The 20,120-nt window shown below is 53.4% G+C and overlaps 9 protein-coding genes across 9 annotated transcripts; 5 read left to right on the top strand and 4 right to left on the bottom strand.

Moving 5' to 3' along the window:
- Positions 1-568: 568 nt before the first annotated feature.
- Positions 569-3,759, top strand: BO66DRAFT_451362 (uncharacterized protein; the record flags this gene model as incomplete). The annotated part of the gene is made up of 11 exons (XM_025651866.1): positions 569-1,290; positions 1,330-1,371; positions 1,405-1,413; positions 1,564-1,618; positions 1,658-1,708; positions 1,742-1,898; positions 1,938-2,018; positions 2,058-2,116; positions 2,168-2,305; positions 2,348-2,414; positions 2,477-3,759. 11 exons carry the CDS (start codon positions 569-571, stop codon positions 3,757-3,759), a joined length of 2,664 nt encoding a protein of 887 aa, XP_025504240.1.
- A 617-nt stretch (positions 3,760-4,376) lies between these two features.
- Positions 4,377-4,889, bottom strand: BO66DRAFT_438418 (uncharacterized protein; the record flags this gene model as incomplete). The annotated part of the gene is made up of 1 exon (XM_025651059.1): positions 4,377-4,889. The coding sequence occupies one exon, from the start codon at positions 4,887-4,889 to the stop codon at positions 4,377-4,379; it is 513 nt and encodes a 170-aa protein (XP_025504241.1).
- Positions 4,890-6,490: 1,601 nt separating this feature from the next.
- Positions 6,491-7,084, bottom strand: BO66DRAFT_438419 (uncharacterized protein; the record flags this gene model as incomplete). Its single annotated transcript, XM_025651060.1, has 1 exon — positions 6,491-7,084. The coding sequence occupies one exon, from the start codon at positions 7,082-7,084 to the stop codon at positions 6,491-6,493; it is 594 nt and encodes a 197-aa protein (XP_025504242.1).
- A 498-nt stretch (positions 7,085-7,582) lies between these two features.
- BO66DRAFT_438420 (uncharacterized protein) lies at positions 7,583-8,138 on the top strand (the record flags this gene model as incomplete). Its single annotated transcript, XM_025651061.1, has 2 exons — positions 7,583-8,012; positions 8,089-8,138. The coding sequence occupies 2 exons, from the start codon at positions 7,583-7,585 to the stop codon at positions 8,136-8,138; spliced, it is 480 nt and encodes a 159-aa protein (XP_025504243.1).
- A 74-nt stretch (positions 8,139-8,212) lies between these two features.
- BO66DRAFT_349653 (putative galactose oxidase) lies at positions 8,213-10,578 on the bottom strand. Its single transcript, XM_025644690.1, has one exon. The coding sequence runs from the start codon at positions 10,551-10,553 to the stop codon at positions 8,244-8,246; it is 2,310 nt and encodes a 769-aa protein (XP_025504244.1). The 5' UTR covers positions 10,554-10,578; the 3' UTR covers positions 8,213-8,243.
- A 1,017-nt stretch (positions 10,579-11,595) lies between these two features.
- On the top strand, positions 11,596-13,491 carry BO66DRAFT_349657 (Dyp-type peroxidase; the record flags this gene model as incomplete). Its single annotated transcript, XM_025644691.1, has 5 exons — positions 11,596-11,901; positions 11,980-12,365; positions 12,432-12,739; positions 12,801-13,181; positions 13,238-13,491. The coding sequence occupies exons 1-5, from the start codon at positions 11,602-11,604 to the stop codon at positions 13,489-13,491; spliced, it is 1,629 nt and encodes a 542-aa protein (XP_025504245.1). The 5' UTR covers positions 11,596-11,601.
- A 1,132-nt stretch (positions 13,492-14,623) lies between these two features.
- On the top strand, positions 14,624-15,280 carry BO66DRAFT_401446 (uncharacterized protein; the record flags this gene model as incomplete). Its single annotated transcript, XM_025648764.1, has 1 exon — positions 14,624-15,280. The coding sequence occupies one exon, from the start codon at positions 14,624-14,626 to the stop codon at positions 15,278-15,280; it is 657 nt and encodes a 218-aa protein (XP_025504246.1).
- A 355-nt stretch (positions 15,281-15,635) lies between these two features.
- Positions 15,636-16,437, top strand: BO66DRAFT_87439 (putative thij/pfpi). Its single transcript, XM_025653669.1, has one exon. It carries the CDS (start codon positions 15,692-15,694, stop codon positions 16,406-16,408), a length of 717 nt encoding a protein of 238 aa, XP_025504247.1. The 5' UTR covers positions 15,636-15,691; the 3' UTR covers positions 16,409-16,437.
- Positions 16,438-16,467: 30 nt separating this feature from the next.
- BO66DRAFT_322560 (fungal specific transcription factor domain-containing protein) lies at positions 16,468-18,755 on the bottom strand (the record flags this gene model as incomplete). The annotated part of the gene is made up of 6 exons (XM_025643770.1): positions 16,468-17,236; positions 17,373-17,540; positions 17,598-17,786; positions 17,862-18,440; positions 18,487-18,565; positions 18,632-18,755. The coding sequence occupies 6 exons, from the start codon at positions 18,753-18,755 to the stop codon at positions 16,468-16,470; spliced, it is 1,908 nt and encodes a 635-aa protein (XP_025504248.1).
- Positions 18,756-20,120: the final 1,365 nt, after the last annotated feature.

Below are 20,120 nucleotides of genomic sequence, written 5' to 3' on the forward strand. Positions count from 1 at the left end.
GGAGCTACATGACTCTCAGAGCCACACTCGAAATGAAATGGGGGTGAGGTTACGTGAGAGCTTTGAAGCTATGGTGAAGCGAGAAACTGCCATCTTACCGGAGTCGCTACTGGTGTCAAGGGAGGTGCTGGATTCGCATCGGAGGGATTTGGTGCAACAGTGCGACGGTTGCTGGGCAGCAATCAAGGAGACACTGTCAACCACCAAAGACCTCTGTGAGGCCGTGGCACAATCTATTCTTTGACCAGCAGTCACACCCTTCACGATGCTTTCGCTTCTGGTAGTGAAGCACTGGAAGTCGGTGCCACAGTCATGGCAGAGCATCCTGCTTTGTCTTGCTCAAAGCATTGCCTCGCTTCAGCGATGTGAACGAATGTTGGTATGCTGGGATCATCATGATGTTGAAGGATTTTACAAAGAAGCTGAGGTGTCCCGATGTGAGAACTGGGACCCTGTAGCACATCCTGAATGGCTACTATTCGAACTCGAAAACCACATAACAATCCGAGGCCAACAAGCGGACATTGCCCAGCGCCTGACCCAACCTGATCCTCCGGGAAACGCGGTCATGCAGCTCAACATAGGAGAAGGGAAGACCACGGTCATTACACTAATGGCTGCGCTGTGTCTGGCAGATGGCTCAGAAATCCCTCGTATTATTGTTCCCAAGCCACTCTTGCGACAGAGCTGGAACCTGCCAACGCAGCAGTTGGGTGGAATCTTGGGTCGACCAGTCTACCAGATACCGTTCTTCCGTGAGACGTCTATCCATAAGGTAATGATCCGAAATCTGAGAACCATTTACGATGAGTGCAAACAGTCTCGGGGCATTCTACTCACCCTGTCCGAGCATATTTTGTTGTTTCGTCTGGTGGGCTTAGATCTAGTGAGCAGAGACTTGGCCTTGGCGCAAGAAGCCATTCAGCTTGAGGGATTTATCCAGCAGGCCTGCCGTAACGTTATCGACGAGAGTGATGAGATTCTGGATCCGAAGTTCCAACTAGTTTATACTATGGGAACTCAGCAGTGCCTTGACGGCAGTAGCAATAGGTGGCAGATGGCCCAGAGCTTACTCATACTGGTTGAGGATCAGGTGAGCGCACTGCACTCTCGAGCTCCGACCCTTTTAGACCTGGAGCGGTGCAGTGTCCGCTACCCGATAGTTCATTTTCTAAAACCGGGGACTGTCGAGATTGTCATTGAGTTGATATTGCAGACCCTGTTTAGAGATGGTCTTCCCGGCCTTCCTCTTCACTGTTGGCCGCAGGATATCTATGAGAGCGCATGCAGGTTTGTCTCTGCCACTTTAATAACTTCCCAAGACGAAAGGACTCTCCGAGGCATATTTAGGGAAGGTGTGATTATAAACAGGTTGCTTTTGCTACGCGGACTCCTAGCTTATAGTATTCTCCAGTTCGCTTTATCAGCGAAACGCTGGAACGTTGATTACGGTCTTTATTCCTCGAAATATATGATGGCTGTGCCTTTCAGAGCCAAGGGAGTGCCATCGGAATATGCTGAGTTTGGGCATCCAGATGTGGCCGTGACTTTGACGTGCCTGAGCTATTATTACTCTGGTCTCTCTATGAAACAAGTAAAACAGTACTTTCAGCTTCTGGTTAAGAAAAACGATCCTGGCGCCGAGTACTTAAAGTAGATAACCCGTGACGAGTCAGCCCTGCCCGAGGGTTTACGTTCGCTTACGGGGGTAAACTTGGATGATACTAAGACACTGCATAAGATCTTCTATTTGTATGTCCAGTATCAGAAGGTAATTCTTAACTTCTACTTGTCTCGGGTTGCCTTCCCCAAAGAAGCTAAGGAGTTCCTATTTAAACTCAGCACTTTAGCGCGGGATTTGTCCTCCAGGCCCCATCAACCACGAACCACAGGGTTCAGTGGAATAAATAAAAATCAAACACTGCTTCCTGCTTCAGCCCCTCAGCGTGATCTGCCGCATCTGCTACACATTAATGCCATGGTGCTTGAGATTCTCTTACGCCCGGAGAATCGGGAGTGTATTTAAGTGTAATCTCAGCATGGCCAGCAGTTGCGAGCAGAGGAGCTGATTTATCTTATTAGTAACCAGAAGCAGCCAATCCGTGTTATTATTGACGTGGGTACACAGATACTGGAGCTCACAAACGAAAGCGTTGCTAAGTAATAGCTTTCACAAACCTCAACAGATGATGCGGATGCAGCGATCTACTTTGATGACAATGACGAATCAGTTGTTATTAACCGGGAGGGGCATGTCGAGAGGCTTCTGTCATCGGCCTTTTATCAAAGGATGGAGCGGTGCCTGGTGTTCTTGGATCAATAGCATTCCCGAGGTGTTGACCTCAAGCTTCCATCGAATTACCGAGCTGCTGTCACTTTGGGTCCACGGTTGACCAATGCCCGACTGGTACAAGGTAAATAAAATGATCCACGTCTCATAGGCTACGTTACTTAGCTGGCCTTGTGTGACACATAGCATGTAACGGGATGCGCAAATTAGGGAATGGACAGTCGGTGGTGTTCATCATACCCCCGGAGGTCAGTCATAGTGTAGGCGCAGCAGGAAACCCAGTCAAGTCGGTGGATGTGATCCAATGGGCCCTCAACCAGACAGCTGATGCATTGGACACTCTGGGTCCCTTGTGGGCTTCACAAGGTCTACAATATCATGGGCGCGTCTCCGCTTGGGACAGACTTTCATCGGAAGGCCGGACGTTGCACGAAATGATTCAGGTCATTCAAGAGCCCGAGGCCCAAAGTTTGTCGGAACTATACGCTTCTTGGTGCACACCAAGACACAATAATCTGGTAGACTATCTTGATAAATCTGACCCTATGGTCCAGAGCCTACTGTTGCGCGTCGGCGAGGACCAACAGAAAGCCCTGCTACATGAGGAGCAGGAACGAGAGATTAGCCCTGAGGTTGAACGAGAACAGCAGGTCTTTCGTCCTCCCAAAGTACCACCCGCGTGTCATTATGTCCATCCCGACATTCGGTACTTCGTCACCCATGGAGCCTTCCCCGGCGGCCGTGTGTCTGAGGTCGAGCCCGCATTCCGCATTTTCCATCATACTTCAGCCGGACGTTTCAAGTTTCCTGGAGGTTTATGCCCATTACTTTATGCAACCAAGGATCATATTCGTACCGTCACACATATTGCCAACAACGTTGATGAGAACTTCCTCAAACATGCGCACTGGATTCTGTCAAACGCACACAACTCGAACTTGCTGATCTTGAGTCAGTATGAAGCAAATGAGCTTTTGGACGACATCCGTCGTTCTTGGAAGACGAAATTACACCTCTACGCCCCCCGGCGGTCGAAGACAATGCGAGCCTTTGAAGGATTGGACTTTCTTACCATAGGTGCCTGTTTTGTCAGCCATCGAAGCCATACAAATACATTACAAGATTTGGCACTTTTCGCCGGGAATTTGTATTTCGAGTCCTACCTGGCATACAAAACGTTCCGTGCTTTCTTGGGGCTAGTGACCGAACGGTCTCGCGATGTGCCAGCTAAGGAAGTGAGTGTTGAGGGCTTTGTCACCCCGCAAGCAAGAACGGAATGGCCGGTTGAATCGCCGTTTAAGTCCACGCCTTTGCCTTTCTTGGGCGCCGTGCTGGATATTCGAAGCAGGGGGCATGGGTATCTCCAGACGCATGTTGGGACAATACTGGAAGCCGTTCCGCTTGGGCCATCTTCTTTCGAAAACTCGCATGTTGACAGTGGTTCACAGCCTAAATTCTCTGTATCCTAGCTCCGAACATCATGCAACATTGCTTGAACCAGGACTTGTCCCATTGCTGTTCCTGCCCGAGTCATGATTGAAGGCGAGTCGCTTAGCTGAATGGCAGTAAAGAGGCAGAAGTGGGCATGTGATTGTTCCGACCGAAGATTGAAGAGGGCTGTCATTCGCTTTGAAAAATACATGCTGTCCTGATTAGGAAATACTCGGCTCAACCTTTTCATACTAGCCTTTAGTTTTAACTGAATTAAACTCGATGATCTCTTCTCCAAGCGGACCTTTTCGTGCTTATCCCATGGGGCATCCGAGCAAAGACTGACAGGGTTCTTCAGCGGGGGTCTGGGAGGCAGGGTGTCCAGGGAACAAGGCTTAATCGTCACCAAGGATGTGAGGGACAGCATAAGTAGAAGAAAGAGGCGGAGGACCGACGGAGCAACCGGGACAGAATTGGAGAGGAGCTCCGTCCCCGGAGGCGGAAGAGATCCTGGAGTATGTCGCTGAAGGAAAGAGAAGACAAGAGAAATTGGAATGTCTGAGATCGGATCGACAATTGGAAAGATACGTGAATTGTTTAAAAAATCGCGATGTTCATTGATGAACCGGCGCAAGTAAGTCCATCCTGAGTCTGGCTAAGCTTCGAACACCAGGATAGAGTTGGGAGAGCTCTCGCAGCCCTCTTGGAGCCACTCCTCGAGCATTAGCAATTGGGACCACAAGCTCTGCTGCGCATCCACGATTTGATTGTCAGCCTGGCCCACCATTAATCTGCCGAGAAACAGCTTCTCATGAAACAAGTCATCAGGGTCGCTCTGGTCATAGTAGACATGACTATTAGGGAGGACGAAGGGGGCTAGGGCAAAAGCTCCGGAGCCGCTGGGGACATCTTCTTCGGGATGATCATCCACCGGGGTTTCGTAGTAGAACCCGACTTTATGATTTCCCCAGAAAACCTTCGCACCATACGGCTCAGGGGGCGCCAATGGATCCTCACGCTTCTTTTTCCACGCTGCACGGGTCAGCTCCTGGGCGACTGCCTCCCAATCCTCGCCACAGGTCTCGGGTTTGAGAAAGATGAGTACCATCCGATCCGTCTCCAGCCCTACGCTGGCTACCCCAAGTTGTGTATCACTTAGTTGAGGCATCTCCACGAGTGTCTGGAAGTTTCGAATCTTTTGTGGATCTGAGATCAAAGTCTAGCTCTTAAGGTTCTATAAATGAAAGGGCTTGTTCCTCTGGAGCAGATGATGGCCTAACCGGGTGATTGGGGTAGTATTTATAGCCAAGCGCCAGGGTGCAGCATTTCGGGATCCAGAGAGACAAGAGACCTTGAAGCTCTCATTCTTTGTTATGGGTCAGCTCGGGAGGTAAGTGAAAGAATTATTTTACGTCCCATTAGAGGAGAATGGAATCTTGGAGCGCGTCCTCGTTCTCCCCAGCAACGAATTGAAAATACCCGAATTGAACAATATAATAGAAGAAAAACGCCAGAAAGAGGAAGAACAGCTACAGTCATCTTCGGAGAATAACGGCGTGGAACAAAGATCAGAAGATTGAATGATATTAAATCAAAAGACTAATCAACTGCAAGTCAGGGCTACTAGGTTTTCAAGGATGGTGTTTTGAGGTCAGGCGGATTGTTCCATCCTGTCTCTTGTAGGCCACCAGCCAGTCACTATCAAAGGGCTTGCACCCTACCAGGTCGTCAGATGCGACGATTTGCATCATGAACCGTGATTCAAGGTCCAAGTCCGACACTGGCACACAATGCGCACAATTATCGGTAGCATCGGTGGCATGCATCTTCCGGAGAAGGACGTTTTATGCTCGTAAGGGCCACAATTGGGGAACCGGTGAAAGCCCGAGCCATCAGTGCCTTTCAAAGGGAAAGGAGTCAGAGTCAAGTCGCCTGGGCCCCGAAATAGAAGCCGAGCTAGTTATCACACCGGACCATCGCTCCATAAGGCCCCAGATAAGTAGCCTCCGCAGATGACCTCGGCCGGCCAGTGCGATTTGCGTCGATGATAACTCGTTCGCGCTTCTTTTGCCAAGCAGCAGAGGTGATCTTCTGGCTGGTCATCTCCCAGTCTTGCCCACACGCCTGGGGTTTAGGCGGACGACGATAATCCGACCGAAGGTGTATTGGACCGCCCCGCATTGCATTGGATCGAAATAGGGCACCCCGTATGGTATATCTTTAGATTGGGTCAAGGCCTGGTTTGTGAGTTTACCCATTATGGCTGTGGTGTTTTGATGAGGGTTGATTCTAGACTGTACTCTAGGATGATGTTGTAGAGATGGCTTGATGGCTTGAAGCTAAATGTGTCCAGCACAAAGATGGTTGTAGTACTTATACCCAGCAGTGGAGGCTTATGGTGGTGGTCTTGAAAAATGAGAATACATGTAGAATGCACGTAGATAGTCCATGATACAATTACCTTTTCTTTGCGGCAGATTGGCTTTCAGGCTATCTCATAAAGGCAGGTACATGAGATACTCAAAGAACATGGCCATTCACAAAGTCAGTCTCGGATTCCAGCCAACTTCCTTCATTGATTATGCAGCAAAGGGTAACAGAAAGGAGCAAGTTGAATGAATGAAAGGTGCAGGCACAATAGGGTTGCACTGTACACACAAAGTAGCAGAGTCCAGAGTGTAATAAATGTGATCTGGACATGTGGATTTTAAAGATAAGAACATGCATCAGAGGTTCAGTATCATTGAAATAAGGTAGTGGATATTCTAATTAAGGGGTACCAGATTCTCCTATAAGGCTCTCGACTCCACAGTGATCCTTGTAGAAGACCTCGAATCCTAAGAAGGGCTTGTGGGTAAGCTCGAAGCAGTAAATATCGAAGATCTGCATCCCGGCCCGTCTCACCAACTCATGTTCTGGAGGGTTACCCTGGTTATCCGAGTACATCCTGCGAATGAAAGGGTAGTAGAACTCTGGCAAAGGGCTAGGTTTCGTAGGAGGATCGTCACAGATCCACCGAGTCAAGGTAGGCGCATCGGCCTCGGCTGAGTCCGAGGTCTCGATGTAGAACTGGGAGTCTTGGTCTTCACACTCGACAACTACCCCATATGGTCCAGTATAGCACTTGTCGGCTTTGCATTTCTGGCGCTTCCGCTTTATCGCAAGGCTGGCGAGACGCTCGCCGATGAGCTTCCAGTTGTCGCCAACTGTCCGAGGGTTGAGAACGAGCAGAATGATTCGACAATCTGCGTGATACTTGCCGCCACGACAGTCAGCCACGCCCCATTCTGTCTGATCAAAATCAGGTTTTGAATCCCTGGAGCGATGAAGCCGGTTGATATGGAAGCCAGGTTGAGAAGACATGATGGTGGTGGTGTCGCTGAACGTGTTGGTTCTGTGTTTGAGGGCGCTGTTGTGAAGGTGGATTGAGAGCTGAGAGTGTGAAGATAGTTGATTCAGACGGGGTATTCGACAGGATTATATACCCATCTATGGGACCTCTGGGACCTCTGTCGTTGACTCTATAGAGCTCTAAGGATTGCCTTGTGTTTAATCCGTTGAAAGCTTTTACAAATAGGGTCTTAAAGAAACGTCCTGAAAGAACTGTCAAAGAGCCGGGATGGACTAAGAATCGTGCGTCAATCGATGGATTCACCCAGCACACGACCTGCTTCCCTGACAGAAAGACAAGGGGAGTCCTCCAGTCCATGCTAGGGCTCTGCCAGACGCAGTGTGGTCGAACAATGGCCTCCCTCTTTGTTTGTAGCCCGCGAATCCCCGGTCGCGTGAAAGATATAAATCCACTGCTTTGTTCCAAGACAAACAAGGCATTGTTCTCCCATCTCCCTTACATCCACAAAGATGTCTTTCACTGTTCATCCTAGGCTTCTCCATCTGACTTCTCTTTCTCCCGAACAACGCAGAGAGCGGGAGAAGCCGGTGGTGATGGTGTCGCTAGAGGATGAAGCGTACCCCTTGGTCACCTGCGGACTATGTCGGGCTCACCACCACCCCAATCCGCGGGCACGATTCTGGCAGTGCTGGCAAAGGAGCTGCCAACGCACCTGGCATACCCAGTGCATTGGTCGGTTGATGGCAGAGCAGTCCCTCGCCTTCGGATGTCCGGCTTGTGGCTCGGGGTGGAAAATCGGCAGTCATCCCAGTGATCCCCTCGAAGCCGTCCACCACGGTCCGGCGCATCTTCACGACTATTGCTATCATCAGGAGACTACTGGAGTGTGGATTTGCATGTATGAAACTGGGGGAGTCGTTTGTAGGCGGCGGTTCTTCAGTGAGCGCACCCTCCGAATGCACCATCGGCTGGAGCATATGCTGCTCTTCCGAGTCAATCACTGATGCCTCCGTAGATGGCGTCCATGTGACCCGCATTTCCGTCGTTCTCACGGTGGCCCGTTAGAGATGCCCCCATGCGAATCTACATAAAAGGCTAATATAGAACAAAATGAAGCTTTCATTACACAACACAACCTTGCTAACCGAAGAAACCATGAAAATTTGCTAGCTAAGCCTGCGAGACGAGCGCAACCTTCCAGTTCTTCCAGAACTTGCTAGCGGAAGCAAACATGATGGCGATGACACCCATCACCTCGTCATCCTCGGCGCAGTCCGCCGTCACTCCGACATGACCGTGGCTGACGTGCGTTTCCTCCGCCTCCGAATCCTCCAAGTTGGACACGTACTCGGGAGGCGAGGGCAGCTCAACCTTGACCATCTTGGCCACGCTGGGAGTGCCCTTGGCATCCATGGCAAACAGCATGTACCATCCCGGCAGGATGACACCAGGATCCTCGGGAAGACGAGCGCTGTATTGCAGATGACCCACGCGCTTGAGGGTGTCGAGAGGAATGCGACGCTGGTCGGTGTTGACCGTGTGGGTGGTGGTTCCGACACGAACCAGGGAGGCGGTCTCGATGAAGTCGTCGGTCTTGAATCGGATCTGTTCGCCGACGGTGACGCGGTGTCCGTCGGAGATGCTGGTGATCTGCGGCCGACGAGCTGGGTTGCCGTTCTCGTCGAACAGGTAGGGAGGCGAGTAGATCTCGGCGTCGTAGTGGTTGGCCGTGCAGTTACCACACAGCCCACCGCCGCCGTTCAGAACCGTCGCGTCGGGCAGCAGCATGGAGATACTGTGATAGACGCGCTTGATGTTGTTGCGGGTCAACTCGTGGAAGGTGTCGGTGGCAGGGTCGTAGAGCTCCGGGGTGAAGTTGATGTCGCCCTCGTGGAAGGGCTTGCCCCAGCTCTGCCCTCCGGCAATGAAGACGGTGCCATCGGGCAAGACCACCGAGGTGTGGAAGACACGTTTGTAGTGCATGCCCCCTTCGCCGTCTCCCCTGGGACCCTTGCCCGCGACCACCACCTCCGGGTCCTTGTAGGCATCGCCCAGGGTGATGAGGTGGGCGTTCTTGGAGCCGTTGGAGCCGTCATAGTGACGTTGACCGCCGAAGGTCAGGATCTTTCCTCGCGTCGCATCGTACATGACGGCGCTGCCCGACATGGAGTCGTGGTCCTGGCCACGCTCACCGGCCTCTTCCCACGAGCCCCGGACGCGGCCCTTGCGATCCGTGTCGTCCACGTTGTACCAGTGCATCATCTTGCTGGGCCCCGCTTGGAAAACGCTAGCCTTCTTCCAGCCAAACAGCCAGCCGTGGTTGTCGGCACGCCAGGCTCCCAGACGATCATCGGTCATCATGGGCTCGACCTTGGCGTTGCTGCGCGTCTCCCAGTGCGCGTTGGGTCCGGGGTAGTAGACCTCGCCGTTCTTCTCGATCTTGTCGCCGCCACTCCAGGACCCTCCGATAACGAAGATGCGACCGTCGGACAGGGTGGTGGACGACTGGTAGCCACGGGGGGTCTGCATGGCAGGGCCCTTGTTCCAGGCGGTGCCATTGTACACGCTGGTGCGACCCGAGTCGGCGCCTCCGCTGACCACGATGTTGCCGTCGAGGTCCATCGAGGTGCCGGGGCAGAACATATCGTGCTTGGTCTCGAAGACTTCACTCTGCGTGATGATGCCGCTGCGGTTCATGGTGGTGGTCAGCGTCTTGCCCCCGGGGGAGGCGAAGAACTGATCGTCGGCCCAGGCTGACCACATGATGATATTCCCATGCTGCTCGACGGCGGACGAGACGGGGACAATGGGAAGATCCAGCGTGGGGCCCCAGACACCACCCGTGCTGGGGTCGGCCTCGGGGAAAGTGCCCTCGATGTAGGCGTAGACGGCCATGTTGGAGATGGAGATCTGTCCGTTTCTCGTCTGACTGCGGGGGTGCGACTCGGTCTCCGCCACCAGTTTGACAAAGCGAGCGGGGGTCGGGATAAAGGCGGACATCTTGGGGCTCTTGTTAGACCCCCAGGTGCCGTAGGCGACCTCGGTCCAGTTGTTCCCATCGGGCGACAGCAGGATGCGGTGCTCGCCAATCTGGCCCTCTTCGGCTTCCAGGCGAGGCAGCATGGTCACGCCCGAGACATAATGCTCCTTCCGCAGGTCAATGCGGATCCAGGAGGGCTCTTGCTCGTCGGGACTGCTGCTCCAGTAGCGGTCGGTGCGGTCGTCGATGGCATACTCGCAGTTGTGGGCCTTGTTCTGGCTGGAACACTCTACCTCCCAGTTCTGGGAGGCATCATCGGAATTGGTCTTGGGGATGAGGTATGAGTCCGCCGGCGGCGATTGATACTTGACGATTCCCGTGGACTGCTTGGCAATTTCAATCTCGTCCGCCTGGGAGGACTCATAGGCATATTCAGGGGGCATGAAGGCCTCGACGGCGACTGCTCCCAGCAGGAGGCCCGCCACCAACCGGAACTTCATGTTGACTCAAACAGACGGAATGAATGATGTGGTGGACTGGGAGGAACTGCAGAGGAGAAGACCATGTTATAAATATATACTCGGTCGAGAACCACTTGTCGATTTAGCCAGAATGGCGGGAATGCGGTCAGTGGCTGTACTTGTCAGTGGTTCTAGCGGTGCCAGTGGGGGTTCAGCTCGCCACCGAGGCCATTTCGAGGCAGTCGAGGCAGGTCGAGGCAGAGATCGACTGTGATGTGACGCTGGTTGGAGATGATTTCCGGTTGTGAGCGCCAAGTCGATAGCCGGATCGAGATGGTGTTCCAGCTGTGCTGAGAAATGCCCCGGAAGGTGTAGTTGCAGGCATTCGGCAGGCATTCGGCAAACCTGCCTGGATCTGCCTTGGCTGAGGAAGTGGATCTTGCCAAGCCTGCCCGAGCGGGCGGTTCGGTCCATCAGGCCGGGCCATGGTTGAGAATGTACTGTACTATATGTACTTGAGTATGTATACAGGTACGTACAGTAAGTAGTCTTCGTATAGTACCCGGTTGGTAGTGCATTGGGGGTAGTAGGCAAGGCAAGAACCGTCCATCGAGTTGACACATTTCCCAACCAGCATCATCGCATGCAGCAGCAGACGATCTCACCCTCAACCTGCCCCACAGTTCAGCTCCGCTCAACAAATGACGCAGTCGGCGTCCAAGCGACGCGATCGACAGTTCGTCACCGCAGCAAAGTGGAGGGATCGACATCTACCACTTCGATAGATCAGTTTTGCCTGTGGGGCTCGGGGCTGCAGAACACCCTGCCATCTACAAATCATCGTTCACTTGATTATGGCGCATCTTTTTTTTCAGCTGAGGGGTATGACGATGACTGCATTGCCAATGGAGGGGTCATGAGAGGTCACCATCAGAGCCACCGGATGTGCGCCATCAGCTCTGCTGCGATCGACGTAACCAAGAGTCAAGGGCTGTGGTCTCTTGTCAGCTAGAGCGGCGGACATAAAAGGTTCTTCTGGGCGGGTCTGCTCCTCTTCCCAACTACCCAGAGACAGACCATCATCAAGATGCGTGCCCCAGAGAAGGTCAACACTGACAACATCCAGGGGAGCATCTGGCCCCGGCTGCCCAAGCACTTTGAATCCTACTTGTTTTTCAAAATCACCGACAAGGGCAAGTTCCGCAAACACCTGCGGACCCTGCTGGACAACAATGAAATCACCACCGGCACGCAATGCGCGGACCACCTTCGTGGAGTGGGAGAGTTCGAAGAGGCATCCGCGCAAGCCCGACGCGATGTTCCCGAGCCCTATCGGGTGCCCTTCACCGCGGTGAATGTGGCCTTCACCCATCTGGGTCTGCTGAAGGTTGGTGATGGCCTCTACGCCCCCCGTCGCTCCCTGTTCTTTCCTTCCGGACTCTAACGCCCGGTTTTCGTGTTCTAGGTCGAAAGGCCCGAGGTGGAGGTCGAGTTTGTCAAGGTCCAACAGGAAGACCCCGACGAGTATTGCCGGGACCGGATCAATGAGGGTCTTTTCGAAAAGGGCATGTTCGATGACCTGGTCTACGAGGGCGCCGATAGCCCCCCCGCGCTGCATCCTGACTTCCGAGCCCCGGAGGCTAATCTGGCCAAGGAAGACCTTCTGCAACGGTGGGACTGGCGCGTCGATGGCGTCTTCATTGTGGCGGCGCACAGTGCCAAGGCTCTGCGCCGGAAGATCGTGGACGTCGAGGATGCCTTCTACGTGGGTGATGCAAATGAGAACAGTATGAAGATCGCCTTCCGACGCGATGGTCAAACCCGACCGGGGGCAAACCGGGGCAAGGAACAGTACGTGTGCTCCGGAGAAACCTCAATTACATGACCATCGGAGACTAACTTACCTCCTATTCGCAGCTTTGGCTACGAAGACCACATCTCGCAGCCTAAGATCCGAGGGCTGGACCCGGCCCCTGCCCCGGGGGAGCCTCATGCCTGTCCTCCGGGATACATCTTCCTCGGGTTTGAGGGAGATCCCAACAAGAAGCGAGGCCCGGCCTGGGCCAAGGAGGGCAGTTTTCTGGTCTTCCGGCAGTTAGACCAGAAGGTCCCCGAGTTTGAGAAGTTCCTCGAGGAGAAAGCGTCTCAGATTCCGGGCACCAACTACGCAGGGCCGAATGGTCCGGCCAAGCTGGGAGCTCACTTGATGGGTCGCTGGAAGAGTGGTACGAACCCGGCGAATCTCGATTCCTATTCTCTTGACGAACGCAGGCTGATCAAGCATAGGCGCTCCCGTGGTGCACGCTTACGACGAGGATAAGCCCGAGTTGGCCTTCAACAACACGTTCGACTTCCGACCTAAAAAGAGCATCAAGAGCTGTCCATTCGCAGCGCACATCCGCAAGATGCGCCCTCGATCCGATAAGAAACGCGACGTGGGGACCGAAGAAGACGGGGACGAGACCGCACTGCCCGAGCCCGACAGCGATGAAGAAGAGGCCGAGGGACAGGAAGAGGATGCCAGCGTCATTCTTCGACGAGGCATTACCTTTGGTCCGGAACTGACCGAAGAGGAGAAGCGGCTGCGAAAGACCATCGAGCACCGGGGCATTTACTTTACCTGCTATCAGAGCCTGATCCGGGATGGATTCAATTTCCTTATGACTCGTACGTTGGTTGACATTAGGGCTACGATGGAACTACGGAATACTGACACGAGCCAGGCTGGGCGAGCAACGCCTCCTTCCCCGAGTACAAGACCAAGACCTTCCCCGATGGGCCGGGCATGGACCCCTTTGTCAACCAGAGGCTTCGCAAGGATCATCCCGAGGGCCACATCAGTCTGTATGATGGAGAAAACCCCGACAAGACGGTGAAATTGAATCTGGGTATTAGCCCCTGGGTGGACCAAAGGGGCGGTGAGTATTTCTTTACTCCTTCACTCAGCGCGTTAAGGGAGCACTTTTCGACTGCTTGAGAGCCCTGGCCGTGTAATTAGCTTTCTAGGCAAGGTGATACCATATTCACAAACCTTGTTTCCTCTGATCTCATGCTTTATGTGTCTTTTGCGTCTGCGAATGCATCAAGTCACGCGGTGTCGAGCGGCAGGCATTTTTCATATGCCGTCTGACGGCGCCCGGACTAGAGAGCATCTTGTGGCAGTTGGGGCAGAAGTAACATTCATATTCATGTTCTCGGCGATGGTGTTGTTCCAAATGATACAGCCCTGAATATACTCGGCCACATGGTCCGCCATGGACCTCGATCATGCATCTCCAACCATGATCATCCAAACGATAGCTCAGAGGAAGCCCATTGGGTCTTGTCTGTTTATCTTCCGCTTTCAGGTTGCCCATGATTGCATTCAGATGTCCGTGCTGGTGAATGTTCAGATCACCCAGACGGGAAAAAGTCCGGCCACATGGTCCGTCATCGAGTGCCATCATGCATTTCGAGATATCGCCATCAACACGATAATCAAAACCAAACCCTGCCTTCTTACCTTCCGCATTGCTCGTAATCGTGCACCAGCCATCATGATCCACAGTATAGCTACTAGGTAGGGCATTTGGCGCAGATTCCTCTGGCAGGATATAAAGTGCGCTTTCTTGAGTATTCGTTGCCATCTTTCGTGTAGTGGTTGTGTTTGGATCGATGTGTGGAGATGCTACTACTAGCTTTCACCGGCTACACCCAGGGGTATATGTATAGTTGATCGCAAGGGGCAACCAGTCGTGGCAAAGATAGCAAAGACAAAGCCCTTGTTCGGACCTTTGTTCATAATTCACTAGCATAGCCCCACGAGGAGATTGGATAAGCATTCTCTTTGAACAATTTCCCACGGCGACGGATGACAAGGGTACGACAACACAACGTAAGTAAAATCTCCAGTTCTTGCTCTCCGCCAGACCAATGGTTGCCGTAGGCTATAATGAACGCATTCACTTGTTCCAGAGTGAGTGAACCAAGGTCCTCACGATTGCTGGGATATAAGTATGTATACCGTTCCCCAACTGGAGCCCATTCAATGAACCACACCCCCGACAATACGTCCCAGAAACAAAGCCAGCAACATTAGCTACACGTGGCACAGTTATTTGACCAACATCATGGGCAGATTTCGACTTCTTCCCATCACTGTCGATGCCACCGAGAGTGGCGTCGAGCCCCTTGAGGCAACACAGGGGTCGGACGACGGGGATGCCTGGAAGGCACACTGCTATACCCTGGTGAGCGCGCTCACCCATGGGGGATTCATGACTGAAGTGAAATGGCGGACCACCCCCGACGAGCCCCGCTCGGTGACCGAGGATCACTGGAAGGCCGAGTGTCAGCGCGCCCTTGTACGTGCCTTCACCACCCTCCAGAAATGGCGCCCGGACTTGGACGAGCTGTACGGATACATCCTGCGGCCTGACACCAGACAAGTCCAGCTGTATCGGCAACTGAAGCCGACCGGAGAGTTGAGGGGGGTCAAGCTTGACCTCTTTACGTACGAGGGAATGGATACGTTTGTTGATGAAAGTGACTTCAATTCTACCTGTCACGTGGCCTGGTGGCATTCGGAAGTAGACCGCAAGATTCCCAACTGGGACCACGACTTTGGGCGTGGCAGCAAGCGGCCGCGCCCGGCGATCGGGGGCAGTGACGAACGGATGGACTTGCAAACCATCCTGGAGGAATATCTCAACACCGAGACCAAATTGGTGCAGTTGGAGCTCTTGCTGAAAGCAGCAGTGGCTGCGGATCTCGGGCAGACAGGATGAGGCGCTGATGCACCAGGGGGCTGGACTGCACCAGCCCACACCCTCATATCATACTTTTATCATTATCACCAATACATTATTTGTTATAGCATTAAATTGATTCTTGACCTCAGACAATGATCTCCGTTTTCTCGTGTAACTCGCGGGCATGGTCGATCAAGTTCCCCCGTTGCCCGTGTGCCAAGAAGGCCAACCGCGGCGGACGGAACGGTTGGAACCGCCCGCTCCGCGATGCCGGCATCGGAACCTGGCAGTGTTGCGGCTGTATTTAAGCACGGGGAAACATGGCCCACGGGATTGTTATTGTTATTTGAGGGTAATAGCTTGATTTCAGACTATTTGATATTCATCAGGTACTCGTTTGATACTCATCCTTCAAGACCACACTAGATCAACAGCACTCCTCTCATAATGGCCCCCATCCACGTCGGCTGCCCACTCTTCGATTACCAGACGATCGACGTCATCGGCCCATGCGATCTGCTCAATTCGGCGAGTAAGATGCTTCTGGACGGCATCAATCACTACGCCCCGGTCGACCCAGACCTTCTGGCCAAGGCGCCCGAGTTTGTCTTCCACCATATCGGCGCGACCATGGAGCCGGTGCACCTGCTGACCAGCGCCATAACCGTCATGCCTACGGTGACGGTGGACGAGGTCCCCGAATTGGATATCCTCATCGTCGGGGGGGATATCCCCGCCAAATCCCAGCTTCCACCGAAGCTACAGGCCCTCATTCGCCGCCATGCGGCCTCGGGAAAGTTACTCTTTACGACGTGCACCGGAGCCGCGGTGGTGGCCGCCACCGGCGCTCTAGACGGCCGCAGGGCCACCGTCAACAACCTCGAATACAACTGGATCAAGAAGCGATACCCGAAGGTCAAGTGGACCAAGGAGAAGAAGTGGATTGTGGACGGCAACATTTGGACAGGGAGCGGAGCGGTGGCGGGAATGGACATGGTCGCCCACTGGATCAAAGAGACTTATGGGCTGGACCTGCTGACTGAAGCGGCATTGTCGCTGGATTTTGAACCACGCGATGTCGACGGACTCTTCAACATCCTACCGCAGCGATACGACTCGACTGGAAACAAGATCTCCACCCATGTCTTTCCCGATGAGGTCTGAGGTGGTGCGATGCTGAACCGGAGCCGTGCAGACTGGACGTCTGGAGCATGGATCACCTGTCACAATCCGATCGAGGATGAACCTGTCATGCTAGAGAGTGTATCCATCAGGAATAGATCGCCCCATAGCTTTTCATCTTCGATGCTCCGGACTTCCGCAGCAATCGCGCTCTGCAGTGTAGGTAGATCCAGCTCCGGGGCAACGGAACGGCTAGAATACCGCACGGCCGGACAGCGGTGCAGCCCTGGAGTAGAGGAGGCTGTGCGATTCACAGACGCGAGGTCGTGGTGCGCATGGCGGCTATCCCGAACTGGTGCGCCATTCTCCTTCGCCAACGCATAAGAAGTTCTTACACTTTGCATGATCTCGGGCATCCTCGAAAAGAGACTCGTGGTGGGTATCTGTCGGTCCGACAAAGGCGCGAAACCCTGCAGATGAGACAGAAGTTGATCGGTGCATTCTTGTAGATCCACGGTTTGCCGTGCGATGTCAACGTTCCACTGCGGTACTTCGGGCAGTCCCACGGACAGCCTGTAGAGCACAAAGACCGCCAGAACAACCTGATACCAGGTAGTAAATGGCAAGCGACATTGCGCCGCAGCCGGAAGGGCGCAAAAGATATCGAGATAGTCTTTGGCAGAACTCACACAATCAGTCAAGTGACTGATGACCATTGGATGTGCAGCCAAGATGGTCAACTCTCTCTGTGCCATTCGAGATGGGGGTCTTCTCTGCCCGTAGCAATATACCAAGCCCATCTCTTCAATGCGAATCTTGACGGCATAATAGCGGTCAATCAGCAACACTGCAGATCCCAAGTCAGCCAAACTGGCAGCCACAAGATCCTAAGAACTTCCTACAGTTGTTGCGAACGTCCGTTGAGAGAGACGACCACCATTCTTCTAGCCACGTTGTGAATCGTTCAGCATGGATGTGCAAGCGAGGGCTATAGATTCCTTCTGACCGATGAGTGTCGCACACGTCCTCATTAAACTGCAATACCTGTGTGATCGGATATAGCAAGTTGTCAGTCTCAAATTCCGGTTCTGGTTCCTGGTGCAGCATCTTCGCGCATCGGAGCATGTCCTTGTGGAAGCGGAGATTGTTAGGCTTTCCCGAGGACATTGCTATTCTACCAAAGTAAGCCTAGGCCTATAATGGTCTATCGCGGTGGATCATGGCATCCTACATGCTAGACATGTAATAGCAGCCCAGATAAGCACGGCATGCATCCCGAGCATAGACATCGGTGAGTTCATTCCGTTGCTCAACCACGTCGGCAGTCTGTTGATCGAGTCGCAGATCGATGACCATGCTGATTGCAATTTGCAGGTACTGGTAGGCTTGCTGGCTTCCTGGGATGAAGGAGAAATGGAACCTGACGGGAGTCAGCCTGTTAATGCCCCTCACGGACGAAAAAGAAGAGAAGGTACTGCTGGGACCAACATCCTACCAGGCAAGATGGACAAGTAATCCCTGCAGCAGGTCTAGATTCTTCTCGCCAGCTAGGATAGCCCGCTCGCTCAGGGATTGCTTGAACTGTCCGATGAGAGCGTGTTGAAGATGACAATAATCTGACGAGGCGACACCAACAGCGGCAAGCAACAGGAAGGGGCGACTTTCAGCCATTGATGCAGCGGTACAGACGCATGGAAGCCGCACGAATGGAAAATAGGCCGCCATGCCGCGGAATCTGTCTAGAAGATGCTCGAGGACGACGGGGTTGAGTCCTGTGTTGGTGATCCACGCGGTGTCTATGGCAGTGGGTGCGTCCCGCGGAGATTCTAGGGCATTCTGGTCCTCGCTTGACTTCGGGCCGGCAGCAATTGCAGAATCAGGAAGAAAGGCTTCGCTCATCCACTCGACTGTTTGGCCCGGCCTGTCATCGGGATATTCGGGCATGGCAGGCGGTCCGGAATTCTCATCAAGCGGGGATGGCATTTCGGCCACGGGACCCTTCGACCGCGAAAGCAGCCCGATGATATTGGTGAGTTTGGACTCAAGATCGACCAGACGCCTTCGTTCCCCAACCCTATTAGTCGAACTGACCTGTTGACTGGAGTGATCTCCAGGGAGACTTACGGTTTCGCTCGTTGTAAAACTCGAGGTCGCTGTCTGGGCGCTGGAAAAACACATTGAGAGTTTGATCTGGCACATCTACTGAGATCAGCCGGAGATTGATGAAATAGATACCCAGATAAAGGGGTGACGCGCACTTAGTACAAGGCTGTCCCTCTCCGGATTGAACACATTTCACCTTGAGGACACGGCATTTTTGGCATGCCGGTGTCGCTTTCTTCCTTTGAGGAGACGTGTGTTCCGTGTGGTCCGTTATGGCGTTATACATCATCAGTCACTCACGCTTTTGTCACTTCAATCTTGTAGCGCAGGGGGTTTGAGGCGATTCAATATGCTCCGAGACCAGTCCATGACCCCGACAAGATGAAACATGTCGGCTGACAAATCAACCCTCTACCCCTCCCGTCCGCCTCCGAGTCATCTATCTGGCCGCGTAGGATGACCATCATTACATGCATTATGTAAGATATTCAACTGTAATCAGACCATGTACTGTCAGACCAGACAGTCACCTATATCTATTAATGCACTGGTACCAGTGCTGAGAGTAATCCGCTCCCACAGCTCGTAAGTGAAAGCCAGGGAATGGCCTTGCCCGACCAGCATAGCCGCTGGATAATAATATGAGTATATCTGACTACAATTGAAGGGCCATCACACAACGTAGGACAGCTGGATACGATATTCGATCCCCATGCCCCTTCCTATGACTCCGGGGTGACTGACCGGGCGGAAGAGAACGTCGAAGTTCCTAATTCTGAATCTGAGAGGCCATTAACCGCCTCGAGCCTCATACCGCCAAGCCGGATCTTAAGATCCAGGATCCATGATAACCGCCCGCCGCCCCAATCCGGCTCTCCCGGATTACTTTCCGCTTCCGATCTAACCACCGACCCTGGGTACAACTACTAGGTACCTACTCGAAAGATCTGTCTCGGTGTCACTAACCGCCAGAATGGATGGGCCAAACACGTTCATTTCGCCCGCGTGCCATGGCACCGGTCTGGAACGAAGAAAGTGGGGCAATAAACCTGGCGGACATGCAGCCAGTGGGTTGCGGCGGCGCTGTAAAAGCCTTGTCTTATGCGGCCCAGGCTCATCTAAGCGCAGTCTAGTCCACCCGGGTACCTACTAGTTCACCATCGCTGCGGCGATTGCCTAGAGGTAAGTCACCCTGCGGCGCGAAATGCGAACCACTGAGAATGAATGGTTGGCCGAGGGGATTGTGAGTGGCTTCTCGCATTGGGCGCTGCAAGTTGTTCAAGTAGACGGGTCATCCTCTGCCAATCAACCCAGACAGGTGTGTGAGGCTGGTATATCCGTGCACAGGACACGGAACCTGTCGGAGGTTATCGAAAATTCGCCGGAGTTGCTCGATAATATCGTCTTTCTCGTCCTCGGCCAATGATGGCCAAATTGCGTCTAGCCTCTCGCCGGGGATGCGCTGCATGACCAGGAACGTTTCGAGCGTCTCGGTATCCTTATACATGGCGTACAGCCGAGGCGCAGGAATTGTGGGGACATAGCGCTCGAGAAAGATCAGGACCTGGCCCTCGTACTCTTTGACGCCGCGGCCAAATCTCACCACAATCCCGTCATTGATTGCGAGGGGCTTGAGGGTGGATGCGCTGGT

Source organism: Aspergillus aculeatinus, assembly GCF_003184765.1.
Source record: "Aspergillus aculeatinus CBS 121060 unplaced genomic scaffold BO66scaffold_23, whole genome shotgun sequence".
Lineage (NCBI taxonomy): Eukaryota > Fungi > Ascomycota > Eurotiomycetes > Eurotiales > Aspergillaceae > Aspergillus > Aspergillus aculeatinus.